Source organism: Python bivittatus, unplaced genomic scaffold (assembly GCF_059951505.1).
Source record: "Python bivittatus isolate LINGU-HERP-01145 unplaced genomic scaffold, Pbiv_v1 ctg000080_np1212, whole genome shotgun sequence".
Classification (NCBI taxonomy): Eukaryota; Metazoa; Chordata; class Lepidosauria; order Squamata; family Pythonidae; genus Python; species Python bivittatus.
In genome coordinates this window covers 51,378,679-51,396,090 of record NW_028277035.1, presented here as the reverse complement: position 1 = coordinate 51,396,090, position 17,412 = coordinate 51,378,679, and the positions used below count along the sequence as shown (strand labels likewise).

Below are 17,412 nucleotides of genomic sequence, written 5' to 3'. Positions count from 1 at the left end.
CAGCCCCTGAACCGTATAGCATACATCTAACGTAAGTGCAAGCATACGAGCACTCTGCTCATTCACCCAGAATTCTTCTGGATCTCTCTTTGCCCAGCCTTCTATATTTAGGCAAAAAGGGAAAGCAAGAAGGACAGCTACATCTCACAAGTTTTTGCTTTTGCTTTTTTATTTTTTTAAAAATCAGGGAGCTATAGGCATTTTATACCATGTCAGTTCATCAGATAGAAGTGAATATCAAACTGAAACTGTACTCTCACCACATGCGATGTGTGTTCTTATCAGAAAAGTCCAAATCTGGAGCAGGTACCTTCAAAGAAAAGGGAAGAGAGAGATAAAAGGCCAAATATGACACAATGCATTTGCATTTCTTAAAAAATATATGCATAACTCGTTGAATAACACATGGTCCTACTCACAAAATAATTATAGGGAGTTTCTTGATAATGGTTAATGGTGTCAGATTTAGTCTTTTTATCATCCTTTTAACTTTTTTTTTAAAACAGAATGATTAATAACCATTACTTAATTATCTAGAAGAGTCAGTATTTTCTGCAATGAATGATTTTGTGCCTTTAGGAGCAGAGCAGAGCAGAGCAGAGCATCACACATAGGCTTGGCTCTTTCTTTGATCCAGCATTACAACACAATACAATACAAATACTTTAATGACCAAGTATAAAATATACACAAGGAATTTGTCTTCGGTGATGAACAGGAAAATCAACAGTGCATTTGGATAGCAACAAAAATTAATAAACAGTAACAATAACACTGCCCAATAAAATAACTTTTCCAAAGAAGAAGCCACTGTCCAGTACATATCAAATCATACAGTGTTTAACAGAGCAATGGCACAAGGGAAAAAACTATTCCGATGTCTAGATGTTTTAACATATGGAGCTCTATAGCGCCGTCCCGAAGGAAGAAGTTGGAACAGTTTATATCCAGGATGAGAAGAGTCTGCAGATATCCTCTCTGCCCTCCTTTTGATTATAAGGAGATGCATGCAGTACACGTTCTTCATGTCATCTTTTCAATTACAGGTAGTCCTCATTTAGCAACTGCCCCGTACAGCAACCATTCACGGTTATGCTGGAGATGAAAAAGTAACTTTGTGACCAAACCTTGCATTTACAACCTTTGCAGGTATAAAGGAAAGGAAAGCTGAAGTAAGATCATACGGGTAAGAGCCCATATTAGGGAATACCTTGTAGTGATAAAGGGCAGCGAAATGTCAATGTTTCTCCAGCCTTATTGTGTCTGCTGATAGTCTTCCAATAGCCCTGTTTAGGGTGATCTGTTCCATAATGGGTAGAGAGGGCCTCCCAAAACATCTGCTGGATTGCTGTGAAGATTATTCAGGCTATTTGGTGGATAAAGTCATTCAAATTTGCTCCATCTTGGATTGACTGGGCAGAGCATGCTGAGGTGACTGGGCTATGGTCTGGTGGTATGATCTGAGTTTGAGCTGGTGACTCCTGAGGAAGTGGACAGGGCTGTCTGTGCTGTCAGCTCGCCCACCTGCTTACTGGATCCGGGTCCCTCCTGGGTTGTGAAAGCAACCAGGGAGGTGACCCATGGTTAGGTCCATGCAGTAGGGCCACCTCTTTGATGGAGGGGGTGGTGCCTCCAGCCTTGAAAGAGGCAGTGGTATACCCCCTCCTCAAGAGGCTATCCTTGGACCAAATGGTCTTCAATAACTATCAACCAGTCTCCAACCTCCACTTTTTGGGGAAGGTTGTTGAGACAGTGGTCAGCCTGCAGCTGATGAGAACCCTGGAAGAAACAGATTACCTAGACCCATTTCAGCCAGATTTCAGGCTGGGATTTAGTACTGAAACAGCTTTGGTCACGCTTATTGATGACCTGTGGCAGAGCTGGGATGGTGGTGGTGCATCCATACTTGTGTTCCTTGATCTCGTTGCAGCTTTTGATACTGTCAACCATGGTATCCTTCTGAGCTGGCTCTGTGGGCTGGGGATTGGGGGCACCATTTTATGGTAGTTCTCTTCCTTTCTCTGGGCCTGGTTCCAGTCAGTGTTGGTTGGTGGGGAGACATCATCCTCTAGGCCCCTCACTTGTGGGGTGCCATGAGGTTCTAGTCTCCCTCCTTTTCAACATCTACATTAAACTGCTGGGTGAGGTCATCCACCAGTTTGGGGTTCACTCAACAGTTTGGGGTACACTGATGATACCCAATTATATCTTTTCCCTCGGGGCCAGCCAAGTGAGGCTGTTGAGGTTCTGTCCAAGGGCCTGGAGGCTATGTGGGTTTGGATGGGGAGGAACTATCTCCGACTCAATCCTACCATGGTCAAGTGGCTGTGGGCTTTGGACCACCCCGATCTGAGGATATTCCAACTTTGACTTTGGATGGGGTTTCACTTCCCTATTCAAGGAGGGTATGCAATTTGGGAGTCTTCCTGGACTCATAGCTCCTGCTCAATGAGGTGGCAGCTGTGGCCAGGAAGACTTTTGCCCAGCTTCATCCAGTGTGCCAATTGCACACTTTCCTAGATAAGTGGGCCCTTCAGACAGTCACTCATGCCCTGGTCACCTCACTACTGCAACACGCTCTACATGGGGCTGCCCTTGAAGATTACCCGGAAGTGTCAGCTGGTCCAGAATGCAGCAGCATGGGCAGCAATGGACATGCCTCAGTGTGCCCATGTAACACTTCTGCTTCACGGGCTGCACTGGTTGCCAGTTTGCTTCTGGGTGCGATTCAAGGTGCTGGTCACTACTTATAAGCCCTACATGGCATAGGGCTTGGTTACTTGAGGGATCACCTCTCCCCCATAGTTTCTGCCTGACCAATTTGATCTGGCAGGGCTGGCGTGCTCCGGGTTCCATTGATTAAACAATGCCATCAATTGGCGTCCTAGCAGTGTGCCTTCTCTGTGGCAATGCCTACCCTCTGGAATGATGTTCCCCCCAAGATTTGAACGGCTCCTACCCTGCTGGCGTTTCAAAGGCCTTAAACACCTAGCTCTTTTCCTAGGCCTTTGAAGAGAATGATTGATGCTCCTTCCTCCTTCCCTCCCAGTTTGGAGTTTAAGGTCTTCTTCACTCTCATGATGTATTCACTCCTAACCTTCTTCTTGACTTCAATGTCCTTGATGTTGTCAGCTTGAAGGATGCCCAGGTATTTGTAGTGATCTTCATCCAGACTCTAAATTTATTTCCACAGGGTATCTTGATTCCTTCAGTTTTCACTATTTTTCCCTTGTTGATGTAAGGGTGGCACATTTGTACAGTTCGTTGTAATATCTTGGCTCTACAGTGTTGAGCTGCGATTCTATTTCAGATGGTGTTTTTCCATACAGCTTCAGACTGTCTATGTGAAGGAAGTGGAATAGCCTGGCAGATGTTTTTGATGTTTGGTAGCCATGGCCTGACTTGTTCAGTATTGTTAACAGAGGAATCAATACAATGACAAACAGTAGTGGTGATAGTGAGTCTCCTTGAAAGATTCCTCTCTTGATATTCCTCTCCCAGTCTATCACCATTGACCAGCAACTGTGTCTTCCACTGTGCCACTGATCTTTCCACAAAGCTTCTGATATTTCTACTGACTCATTATTTCTAGGCACCTGATTATCCAGTCATGTGGCAGGGAATCAAATGTCTTTTTGTAATCAATCCAAGCTACATTCAAGTTGGTCTTCCTTCTCTTGTAATTTTCCAAAATCATCTTGTCAATTAAGAGCTGATCTTTTGTTCCTCTGCTGTTTGAGCAATTTCCTTTCTGCTCAGAAAGAGCTTGTTTTCAACTAGATGCTGTAGGACTGCATCAGCTACACCAGTTAGCAATCTGAAAGTTGTTGGTGAGCAGGTAATTGACCTGTAGTTGCCTGAAGCTGCTCCTTTTGTTGGATTTTTCATTATCAGGTAGGTTTTGCCAGATGATGATAATGATGATGATTATAAGCGCAGTTGCGGTTTCAACTTAGCAACCGCTTCACTTAATGACTGAGTTGCCAGTCCCAACTGTGGTTGCTAAACAAGGACTACCTGTATGTATTTTTAACCACGATACAATATGATTACAAACTCAATATATAGAAAGTCTATGCAACATAAAGAAAACTGTTTCCTCTACCCAGAAGTTAGTTTACAGAATCCTTTCATTGACCTTTTGTTGGGATGAACATTTGACAAGATGAGGGAAAGCCAGTTCATGATACTTAAAACCCACCTTAAAAGGCACAAAGTATTATTCAGCTGAATATGCCATTACCTGACTTCCACTACATGGATCTGGTGTTTCAGGGCATCTTTGGATAACTGTATGGCTTTTAGGAGTCAAACTACTTGATGAGAAACTGCTGGCTAGGGCTGTTTTCCTATAAATTATTTCTACAAGACAGAAACAGTGTTAATGTTAAACACACACACACATACACATGAAATATACCAAACTATATTCCATTTCACATAGCTGAACATGTTTACTTACTAATAGTAGTATATTTCATTTATAAATGTACTTTTTGATTCATCCTATATTTTAAGTTGCTCTGATGGTAAACACAACATAAAATTCTAACACATAATATTCACTTTGTGGCAGAGTTAACATTCCCATTTAATTTACCCTACAACTAATCTATTTAAACACATAGAACTTTTAGCATCTTTTCTCCACCCAAACTGCCTTATTTATTTGTGCAAGTATGATCAGTCTGTGTATGCAAATTTACATCCTCCTCAGAAACAATTCAAACAACTTATATTTGCAAGTCTTTTATATAACTTGGAATATGCGGAAGTGCATATTATTTCATACTCAGTCATCTGAAGAATGTCCTGTAATACACTGCTGAATGAGGGAGGCATGTAATTTTCTGCTATTAACCTCCCATTCCCATCACTGAGTTGACTGGAGAGTTGGTGTGGGAAAACTGTTCATGGCAGAAGTGCATACACTTCACAGCATGCGTAAGAGACTGTCAAAATACTCCTATGAGAGCTAGCATAACTGGTGAGAAAGGAGGGAAGGCTGTGGTGGAGAAAGTGCAACTTCTTAAACCGTAACTACTGACCAAGATGGTAGGGCAGTATCTCATCCTTTTAAATGTTCTCATTGCCTTCAATGAGAAATTATTCATTATGCCAGCTCTGAGATTGGCATAGTTTTCGGCACTTTTTTCTAGGTGAGGGGGAATTTTGTGAGAACAAAGGGACTTAAGATCCTGTGGATCACAGGCTGGTCTCTGCTCTTTTGGGCTTCATCCAGAGACAATGCTGCCATGCGGAGAGGATCTAGCCTATATGCAGAATATGTATTTATTTAAAATATTTATATGGCCACCCAACTTATATACAATAACTCTAGGTGGCTCACAGCATAACAATAGAATATATAAGCAGACAATAACACTAACGTATCTATAGTGCTAGAAACATCCTCCCAGGCCCTGTAAGAATGTAGTGTAACTGGACTTGATATTTTTAGTCTATTCCTTTGCAAGGTTCTTCCCACCCATGAACTAAGACCTTCCAAGAACATACTTGCTGTTTAGGCAGCAGCATAATTCTGTAGTTATTGATTAGGAAGTTAATATCTTTGTTTAGGGGAGTATATTCCCTTGTATGTTTAGAATTGCAGCACAAAAATATAAATATATTAGCACAAATATAACCTGTTATCTCTATATCTAGAAAGATATGTATGTATGTATGAACATGCTTGTATTTTAGTTTTTTATTAAGAGGAAGTATGTGCGGTGTGTATATCTACCTCTTTATTAATAAAAAAACAAAAATACACAAATCAAATTTTAAGTAGAATATGTATTATTACCGTACTACACACTGTATTATTGTATGCACTATAATTTATTCTATAGAGGACATTTGAAGTCTCTGAGGTATTGCCACAGAGAAAAATAATCTATTACATTTTTGCAGAAGCTGAAGATAACAGAGTGTGAGAAGGCAGGGAGAAGTGAGGGCCTCAAACGAACCATGTTTGCTAGGGGAGAGCGCTGTGCACCATGGGGCAGCCTTGGGGGGACGGCAGGAGGGAGGATGGGCAGAAGGCACACTCGCACCAGAGTGGAGAGGGACGGCAGGAGGGAGGAAAGACTGCAGGCAAGAGGCACGTTCGCACCAGAGTGAAGAGAAACGGCAGGGGGCGGCTGTCGGGTCAAGTGGGGATTGGAATGTGTATTGCGCTGATTGGATTCGGAAAGTGGAATGTCTGCGGTTTTGCGGTTAATTAGCAGCGCTTCGGGGCGGTAAAAAAGGTGAGATTGTGAGCCAAGCCCTCGTAGGAGGGGGAGGACAGATAGGGGGTATAAAAACCTGTCAGACCTTGCTTCGGGGTTCCTCCATTGCTGCGGGAGGGACCCACCTTTGCAAACGTGCCCAATAAAAACTTCTGTCTACTGGATAACCGAACCCGTGTCTGTCGTTTTCTGACAAGAGGAAGTTAAAGCATTATTTATATTATTTTCTGTTTCTTGTAGAAATATTTAAATATTGGATTATCCTTTTTAAAAAAAAAAGCCAGTGACATCTGATATGATTAATTTTTTATAGAAACAGACGGTGCCATAAACATAGTCCTGTCATCATTTATGAAAATAAAACTAAACTGAATGGCCCCCACCTCAGTGCCCTTTTTACAATTCATCCCATGAATCTGCAGGTCTGTGAAGCTTCTAATCCAGACTAGAGAAGTCAGAAATCGGGAACCCAAAACATACACTGCATGAGTTCATGGTCCCTCTCCAAATACATAGTCTTAAAAGTGTATATTCATGCATTCATTAACATACTATTGAATTTTGGTCACTCTGACATTTGGAAAAGCACCTGAGCTTTGGGAGAAATGACATCTTATTGGTAGCTCACAGAAAGCAAAGATTAAAAGTTTAAAATAGCAAAGAACAGCAGTCAGCTTTATAGTCTGAGATCAGCAGAGTACTATCATAACAAAGCTACCCTACTGAAACGAATTATTATTGAAAAAGCCTTGTGATTTGGCAGATGAAACTACAACCTCACGTACTTTCCCAGTAAAGATTCTGGATAATTCCAATTTGCAGGTATTTTATTTGCTAGCAATACCCATTGTACAAATAAAGTAACAGATAATAATGTTGCAGTTGGGTAACTTTAAACCTGGATTTAAAGTATTTTATGGGGGTGGAGAGGGGAAGCAGAGAGCTCCTTTGCAATAGTCGTATATGTTACTTAGAAGTACACGTCCCACAGATAGTCCCAAATTATAAAACAATTTTTCAAATAAGAAAAAAAGTAAAGAACGCTGCAGCAAGCAGCATTAATCCCACTGGGCCTTGATTTGCCCTGTGTTAGCCTAGTAGTTGACACTGGGCCTGTTTGTTGCTCCCTCCATTACTTCTGCTTACTGATTAATCACTTGAGGACTATCATACTCAGAGCCTCAACTTTCACCTTGAGTTCCAACCTTAGCTGCACCATTGATCCAAAAACACACATTCACTTTGTAGATGTCACATGTGCAGTAAGCCTGTTTTAAATTTTTTGGACAAAGGAATGACATATCAGCTATGCAAATATCTCCACTGAAGCTTATTTAACACATCTTTCAGCTCATTTAACTTCTTTTCTGTAGCTACAATTTCAAGCTACATTGTTGTCTAAACAGTACTGTTAAAGCTAGTACTTACAAATATATAACTGGTAATATACTTTGCAGAATTGTAATGTAGCTATAAAGCTAAATACTAAAATAAAGCAAAAAAATCATGATGAGAAAAGCAAGGGTTCTGCTTCTTCCCCATTTTATCCAGATATATAAAAATGTATAAAAATGAACATGGCAACATATTGATTTGACCTGTATATCAAGGGAATCTGCTCAGATACCAGGCAGCTAGCAACAGCAGTTTACATTAAAAAATTAAAACATCCATGGTAAAATAACTGTTCGCTTGTTTTATTGTTTGTATATATTTTAATATCATTAGCACTGAAAGCTACAAAATCAGTATAGAAATGGTTTTTCTACTGTGGCTGCCAAATCCCATTTCTATATAGATAAATTCATGTATATCAATGCAGCCTACAAAGGCAGAACCAAGAGGCCCAGCCCAGCAGCATGATACATACATGATTACCTTGACTGGAGCTGGCAGGACATGGCAAAGGAGGAGAGGAAGGATGAACAGAAAGAGAGGAGCAGTTTGATTTTGAACTGGCAGCAGAAAGCTTGGAATCTTCCGGGATCTAAGAAAGAAAAACAGACAGGCTAGGAACAAAGGTTACAAAGCAGCCCTACTGAGTGAAAACAAGGATTGACTTATAAGCATTGATACAGGGTGCTTTAGAGTTATCCAATACAGGTAGTCTTCACTTAACAACTGCCTTGTTTAGTGACTGTTCAAAGTTACAACTGTGCTGAAAAAGTAACTTTATGACTGGTCCTTGCACTTATGACTAGCGCAGCATCCCCATGATTGAAATTCGGGCACTTTGCAACTGGTGAGCATTTATGACCGTCGCAGCATCCCGTGGTCACATGATCACCATTTACAGGCTTCACAGCCAGCTTCTGACAAGCAGAGTCAATGGAGAAGCCGGCAATAAAATCACAAGTTGTGGTCATGTGATGTCTCACTTAAAGACCAGGGTGATTCATTTAGCAACAGAATGGGAAGTGACATCGAAGTCCATCGCAATCATGTGATGTCTCACTTAACGATTGCATTGCTTGGCGACAGACTTCCTGGTCCCAATTGTGGTTATTAAGCAAGGACTACCTATATTATGTTACAAAACTTTTTTTTTAAACTAAGCCTGCAATGTTATTAATACTACTACATAATGCTAAACTACTGTTTGGTATAATGAGAATAAACCTTGGTTGCCCCTTATCTCATCTGCCTCTTCTACCTGGGAGGAATTCAGAAGCTTTTATTTCATTTCTCTAATATCTACAACTTGGTGACCTAGTCAGCCATAGGCAAACTGTGGCTAGTCTTAATTACAGTTTAGGGTTCGTTCAAATGACATACAAAATTATGATTAATTTCTTCCTTGTAAGTGCAGTAGGTTAATAAAATCTCAGCTTTGGGGAAAGATGCTAACCTTAAAATATTTAAACACAATTTACTGCTTTATTTAATAGGAGATGACTGTTAAAGTAGTCATACATTTATTCATATAAAGTCTCACCTTCTTATCAGAATTACTCATTTTATATTTTACATCTTTTGCTTTCTGTATAGCCTTCAACACTTCCACAGTGTCAAGTTCTTTTTCAGTGGTTATGGTATTATCCAAACAGACCTGAAGGATCAAGAAACCAAACTGTAATTAATCCTGAACTAAAGGTACAAACTGAACTACTTTAGGTCAGCCAGAAAGCATTTATCTGTGCAAGCATGGAATAATGTAACAAAAATTAATCAGGTCTTCCTTTTTTCAAAAATAGGTTTAATGCTTTGATAGAACAAAAAAATAAAAAATAAAAATACAAGATCCATAAAGTACAAAAAGAAAAAGGAAATAAATAACTAAATAAAATACAACAAAAATATAAATATTTGGAGAGTAATAAAGACCAATTTTTAAACAACAAATTAAAGCTTGACCACAGAATCATACAGTCCAGTCATACCATCATGTTGATAAAGAACCAGGTCAAAGATAGAAATGCACACATTTCATAAGTGCACTTTTTCCACTGGGTGTATGTATGTCTTTCCAAAAACCCAAACTTTTTTTTGTTATAACCCAGGCTTGAAAGATCCGAGGTCCTTCATAAATAAGATAAATTCCAAATTTTAGGAATATAATTTAATAACAAACAACTTTGAATCTTAATGCCCTAATCAAAATCTTAATCATATTAAGACAATTCAACCAGAAAATCATGACCAAATCACATGTTAATATACCTTTGCATTTACCGCTCAGAAAGATAACGAATCCCTTTTATACATCCTTTATGGAATAGAATAGACCCAGAACAGAATTTTTGGTATATTAGTGTTATCTTAAGATTGTAAGAAACATTTTTATTAACATTATTTAAAACATCAGACCGTAAGAAATGGATATTCTTTATTCCCAATTTCTTGTAAATTATCTACATTTATTTTAGTTAGATTCTTCAATTCTTAATGAAATTGAATTGGTGGTTTAACCTCTAAAAGGACTTTGTCTAATATACTGAAAATTATTGTAGTTTCTGAGGCCACCAGTGCTTCTGATCCAAATTTAGAACATAACAAATGTTTTAACTGAATATATATTGCCATTCATCAATTTTTGTGAGGTATATTCTTTTTGGAGCTTATAAAAAATCTTGAAGATACAGTTAGCAGTAATGGCTGGTGTGGGTCTTCCGGGCTGTGTGGCCGTGGTCTTGAAGTCTTGTTTCCTAACGTTTCGCCAGCACCTGTGACCGGCATCTTCAGAGTGCAGGAGCACAGACAGGAGCAGTTCTCTCTGTGCCCAGGGTGAAGGCACAGAGAGAACTGCTTCACCCTGGGCACAGAGAGAACTGCTTCACCCTGGGCACAGAGAGAACTGCTCCTGTCTGTGCTCCTGCACTCTGAAGATGCCAGTCACAGGTGCTGGCGAAACGTTAGGAAACAAGACTTCAAGACCACGGCCACACAGCCCGGAAGACCCACACCAGCCATCGTATGCCGGCCGTGAAAGCCTTCGACAATACAGTTAGCAGTAAGTTGATCTAGGGTATTAACCCCATTTTCAGCCCATATTTCAAACCTCCCCCCGCAAAAAATAAAAACCTTTTACCTGTCTTTTAAAAATAATTATTCAAAAGAATCCATTTTTCATGTGAGGAAAACTCAAACTTGAATTTCTTACCTAGGAATATCCAGATATGTTTAGCTACATGTTCATATTCAGAATGTAACTAAATTCCTAATACAGTAAAAACCAAATACTTGCTAGAATTTCAAAGGTTACAGACAATAATTCTTTATCTGTTCTCACAGGTATATTTTCAATCTTATTTTCATTCCAACATAGAACAGAAATTAATATGCACATCCAAATATTCAACTGAATGTCTACAAAAGTAAACCCTTTACTTAAAGTACAAATGGGAGGCATAGTTTAGGGAGTATGATCATGGCATAGAAGTTTAATCATTAAATCATCAATTTGAAGTGGAATTAGCACAGGCATCCCTCTTAAAATATATACCAATCATGAAGAATATTGATTTTGACATTTATTCTTCATTTATGGTGCAACAGGAAACTTGTCAAACATGTCCTTAACTTCCTCTTATATTTAATTTGGCCTCGAAACCTCTGGCTTGTTTTATCATGCAAAATAGAGACACTCAAGGTACAAAGGTATCTGGAATGCAACAAGAGTTGTCATTTCATTTGGGACTCATTAGGAATTACCAAAGTTCTTTACCTAAGTTCATGGAGTCTGTCCAACAACATAGCAAATTTACTGGATACAAAATACATTGGAATAAATCTAACATATTGCCTATTAATAAGGTATCTATGAATTTTTGTTGTTGTTGAAAATATAAATATGTAAAAAAAAGAATCTGCTTATTGTCTGGAATCTTTTAAATATTTGGGAATAATAATTTAAAATAAAACACCAAGGTCAGTAGATACAAATATTTCAAATAGTTTAACATAGATGAACAGCACTATTATTTATTAGATAGCTGAAAATACGCATGGGTGTATGAGGTAAAATAAACAGGTCTTTCAAAATGGATATCTAAATTCAGCTGTGACCACTTGACCTAGTTTAAACTGTCAAAACATCATTTTGCATATAGAAGCTTTGTAACACAGAATCAGAAGAAAAATATGAGCTCTGTCACAAACCTAAGACATTTCTCAACATTGTAAACCCTCCCATTTTATGAACAACATTCTGCTCCAAGGCAATTGCTGTTTATACATCACATATATAAAAGTAAAAAAGTTAGAAGATAAACAAGTCTTTGAAGATTTACCTCTGAGGCTCTATCACCAAACTGAGCTAGAACTTTGGTCCTGTAATCAGGAATAATACTCAAAGGATTGTTGGATAACACAAGCTTTTCCAAGCATGGAAGGCCTCCTATATTCCTTATTTCATCAATCTAAAAAATATAGGCATCTATTTCAGGCATCTATAAACATGGTCAAATATTTTGATATTAAAACTGAAGGCTACATTATTTAATCTAATTTCTTTCTGCCATATTTTATTCTACATGTTGTTTTTCTTAATGTGATGGCTCTATGTATTAAACCCCTTCTGCAGTTAATAAACCAAAATTTAAGGTAGAAAAACATTGTAAGAAATTTGCCTGTTCCACTCCTCCCACATCCCTCCAAATACAAATGTATTACTGCTGGTATCTAAGTAAGCTAGAAGAAAGATTGAAAAGGAAACCAATTGCTCTATTGAGATTTTAAGCAAAGGCTTAATGAACTAAATAATAAGGGTGAGAACATTTCTTTTTTAAAAAGAGAAGCCAAAGTGGTAGCATTCTAAAGGAATAGAAACCAGATCAAAAATAGTGCAGTATAAGTTGATTCTAACGTATACATTTCAAACAGAATTCTAAGAATAATAACTGAAAGTGTAATTAATCCCTTAGTAGCTTGAAGCTTGCAATTCTAGACACAGTGAATATAGCATGACTGACTTCTGAGTACACAAGCACATAATTCTCCAAATACCTGGTCTACTTTGTTGTTACTAAGATCCAAGTTAACTAAAGAATAGAGTTTGTTGAGTCCAGAAAGTCTTTCCAAGTGATTCCCCGCTAAATTCAGCGTTTTGATATTTCCAATTTTGGTATGAATGCCTTCTAATGTTGAAAGTTTATTGTAGGAGAGGTCCAGGTGAATAAGATTGTAGAGATGCTACAAGTGAATAAACAGATTATGCAATATATTACACAGACGTGAATTATTAATTCAACAACAGTTGCATCTACTCAGAAGAAATGGATAAGCTCAGCTAATTGCTTAAAGATGTGGTATGCAAAATGCATCACAGGTTCAGGTGATAGTGATTCTGTCTTACAATGTCTCCCTTCTAGATACTGTCCCTGTGTTTTTGAGTAACCTATGAGTGGTTTATAAGCTGATATTGAAAGTGTATATTGTGAACTTTCACAATTGCAAAACCCTGATATTACAAGGTTCGAAGAATACTTGTTTTCCATCAATTATATAATAACCTGAAGAACTCTTCATTTCTATGTCTGAACAAGCATTTTACCAACAGGAATCCCAGGTGAATGTCTATTGAGACATCTAGGCTGCTGATACTAGACTGTATGTTTAATTTTCCTTTTGTTTCCCATTCTGACATAAAGTGACTTAAATGTTAACAATTTATTTATAATATTAAGACCTGAATACAGTATATATGTAAGACTTGTTTGTTTAGAGTGGGTTTTCTATTTTCCTCTCTGCTCATCTAATAAAATTAATTTAAACTCAACAAATCACATATTAATATCTGCCCCACACATTTTACTAACAAACTGAGGCTTTGCAAGATTGTGCTTTTTACATGGCACTTAAGCCCTTGAATATTTGTAATACAAAAAATGTTATCCTAGTAGTTCCTTAAATTGAACTGATATGAAATTTTGGTCCTGAATTCCAATAATTACTTTTAGATTGGGAGGGACACAATGAGGCCTGTGTGTTGCAGGTGACCCACCACCATCCCCAGATCACCCTGCCATAATTTGGCAGGTGGCATAATTTTAAACAGTTTTAGGAGAACTGTGAAAGTGGGTTGAGGGTGGGAGAAAAGAATACTTTGCTTCCCAGAGGCTTCTCACTCTTTTTCTATCCAAAGTCAGCCTAAAAATAGTTCTGCCTTTTGGTGACATTATATCATCGCAAGATGATTTCCTGCTGTCCAGAAGTTTGGAGGCTTAGTTGTGGCCTCAATCCCTTTAAACACTGGTTACCCCTATTTTAGATTGTATCCAATTTTGTCTTCCCCTGGCAGACCAGATATCACTGGAAAAGGAATTCTAACTCTAGTTCACAAAGTATTACTTGAATATGCTTCAAGGTTTTAAAGAATCCTCCAGAGCAGATTAATGGAACAGGGAGAGTAAAAACAGAGGAACTGAAAAAAAAATGGCTGGAGTCATTACATATCTCTTATATGAAGAATAAGTATATCTACAAAAACAGACTGCCAAATAAAATAAAAAAAACTCTGAGCTTTCTTTTATGTTTCATTTCCCTGAACTATGCACTGTATAGTCAAAAGTCTGCTGAGCAATCAGCAATATTCTTAAAATGAAGCTGAAGACTTCCCATATGGTGAACTAACAGACATAGGATAGGCTGTGCTTCAGAGTCAAATAACTTTTTCAGCTCTGGATCTCAAGTGCAGCATGCTCCTAAAGCAGAAGATAGGCAATCTGGCTCAAATTACCATCCAATATTGCTTAATATATTGCATGCAATAAAAATAAATGATAGTCTCAAAGAGCTGAAAGGGAAAAGAAAAAATTAAGAGAATGCAAGCTACTGACAAAGGTTATATTAAATGAAAGCAAGGAGCATCCATCTAGACTCAAAACAGAATTAACACACACACACACACACGCACGCACACACCATTATTAACAAAGATTTTAAGCAAACCTGTAAATTCTCCACTAGTGATACATCATTGTGGCTTAGATCCAGAAATTCAATCTTCGGCATTAATTTCTAAAATAAAGGAATAGTAAGCCTTTAGTACAATCAGAAGAAACCAGTCTTGATCCAAAGCAATTTATCACTGATAATGTGAACCCTTAAGAATTTTAGAACTGTATTTTTCAAGCAATAGTTCAGAAGCCACAAGCAAAAGAAATTTCAAAGCATTTTGTACAAGAGCATAGTTGCCTGCAGTTAAAAGCTATCACCATTCCCTAATATTCAGTGGAATTATCAAGTTTTGTGCAAGCTACAGCAAGTATTAAAAGTACTGATTATATCACCATGAGTAAAAGAGATATCTTCTCTGCCCCTTTTGAAACTGTTTTGAAGCATTTTTTATGAACTCTTACCACAGAATTGTCAATTTGAGCTATGCTATTATGACTCATATCTAAAGTTGTTAATGTTCTCCAAGTTGGAATAACTGCTGTCACAGGATTTGAAGATGTGCCTTCTGGCTCCCAGTGGTCAAACTCATAGGCCTCAGGTACTAGGACCTCCTGTTCAAACCACACATTGGAAAATGAATATTTAATAGGTGGGGGGAGAAAATAGAGGTTTCTGATTAGTAAATCATTATTTGTTACAAACTGTAACTTCTAAACAATCTTAAAATCTGGATGAGAGATTAAGATTACAACCCTTTGCACACATATTCTTCTTAAACTCTGATTTTAAGTACATACATTCTTAGGATTTAGTGGTAAAATATTCTGAATAACACATACCCCTAGAATAGATTTACTGAACATTTTAAATATTAATATGAATAGAGATGAAAGAATATTATTTAAATGTATACAATACAACATCAATTATAAAAAAACTGAAATGCTGAAAAATATTTTTTATGATTTTTAAATACAGTTTTTTACAAATTATAATCATAATATAGCATACTACAAATGGTACACATTTCAGTCTTACCATCATGGATGTTGCTGAGAACTGTACACTTAGTGTTGCTAGAGTGTGCTTTGAAGATGTCAGCCCATTAATAAGTTTTGCACCACAGTGATTTATCTATTTTGAAAAAGCAACAGTAAGGAAAATGAAACAGCAATGAAAAAGCATGAAACTGTTTCATATGAAATCTTACTAATTGCACTCTAATGTCCCAGTTTTTTTTATAAAAAATTAATAAAGTCCTTGCAATATTTTATAAAAAATATCCTTCAGGGAAATACTGTAAATGCATTAAAAGTCAAGAAAGCCCATTACAGTTCCCAGCACTGATTCAGATAAAAGAAAATCAAATACTACTACTACTACTGAAACCAGCTTCTGGAGGAGTAATAAATACAGCAATCTGAATGCAGCCATACACTTCCACAAACAAAAGAATTCTTTCTCCTTATGAAAACACAAAAGCAACTTTTATGAAAAATGTTTTAGTGCTTGGAGGATCCCCAAAATCTCTGGAGTAGCTTCATGTAGGATTGCAAGAACAAAGAGAAATTGGCAAAATGGCCTACGCAGACTACAGTAAGCAGAATTCTACTCAGAGTTAGCATGGGTTGGATCTATACTACGCTATGCTGCCTCAGAAACAATGAGATGGATTCTGAAGTACAACCACAGAATATGCATACAAAGTCCTACATCTGGCATCTCTAGTTACAAGAATATCAGGAAGCTGAGATGAGAAACATCAAAGGTGTTGAGAAACAGGTCTTAGTCACAATAAGCTATGGTGGGCTAGGCACACCAAAGCTATGACAAGATTGAACAGCTTTCTCTAATTTATACATTATTTTTCTATTCAAAATGAACCCTCAAAACAATTTAGAGTTTAAGTCAAGCATAAAAATACAAAAAGTAAAAAAAAAATCCTAATTAAAGCATAATAATCAAACTACTGATGTTCAAAGGCCTGGCTAGGGAAGTACAGTATGTCTTTACAAAGACAATGGGTGCCAAATGCTAAGCAAGTCCCTTCTGTAGCATAGGGGTGATACAAGTTTAGGCTGTCCCTCATTCTGTACATACATGCCTCTGAAAGTAGGGACATCTTCAGAAGGGCCTCCCCTGAAGATTTTAATGACCGGTTTCATCAAGAAAAAAGCAGTGCTGCAAAACGTCAGTCTGCTTTGGTGGCAAACCCAGTGGAAATGCCTTCTATGCAGTCATGGACATGTTCCAATAATAGGAAATGAGGCTTGGAGTTGTGCTGAGCCTTTGAAAGAGGCAGCAACCTCAATGCTTCTGGCAGCAGGTTTTAGGAAGTGCCCCTCCAAATTACAGCTGTTGAAGCTCTACAAAGCTGTTTAAGGCTTTAAAGTTTAACACAAACTCCTTAAATTCTGCAAAGAAAACCACTGACTACCAGTTCACATTCCAGCATCTTGTATTATCTGGCAGTTAACCTGTTACATTTTGTCCCAACTGGAATTTATGGATACTTCTCAAACATACCCACGCTAGTGCACTGCAATACTCAAAACATAAAATGATATGTGAACAGCTGTTGTCAAACCTGAGAGTCACGGTTAGTTGTAATGGTGCAAATGTCCTCCTTGCCACAACTGTCAGCTGAAGATCAGGATACACCCCAAGGCTGTATACTTACTCTTTCAAGGAAAATACAACTCCATCCAGAATAGGCTAAACCTCAATCCCTGTGTCCAATCTCTTACTGATGGACAGCATGTCCATCTGCCTAGATTTAGCTTCTGCTAGACAACCTGTGACCCATTAGGTCATTGTTTCAGAGATATTTCCTTACCTA

General features: G+C 37.8%; 1 protein-coding gene across 3 annotated transcripts in view; it reads right to left on the bottom strand.

Annotated features, from left to right (window-relative positions):
• The window catches only part of NISCH (nischarin), a 49,924-nt gene that overhangs the window by 12,189 nt on the left and 20,323 nt on the right, over positions 1–17,412 (bottom strand). For all 3 annotated transcript variants that reach the window (XR_015794847.1, XM_088134050.1, XM_088134051.1), the window contains exons 7-15: positions 15,612–15,707; positions 15,035–15,184; positions 14,625–14,693; positions 12,681–12,866; positions 11,966–12,094; positions 9,172–9,285; positions 8,115–8,223; positions 4,244–4,362; positions 261–310 (exon numbers count right to left, since the gene is read on the bottom strand). Coding sequence is in view for 2 of the 3 variants with exons in the window: in XM_088134050.1 (XP_087990176.1) it covers positions 261–310; positions 4,244–4,362; positions 8,115–8,223; positions 9,172–9,285; positions 11,966–12,094; positions 12,681–12,866; positions 14,625–14,693; positions 15,035–15,184; positions 15,612–15,707 (1,022 nt within the window). In the remaining variant the exon portion in view is untranslated. The remainder of the gene's footprint in view (positions 1–260; positions 311–4,243; positions 4,363–8,114; positions 8,224–9,171; positions 9,286–11,965; positions 12,095–12,680; positions 12,867–14,624; positions 14,694–15,034; positions 15,185–15,611; positions 15,708–17,412) is intronic.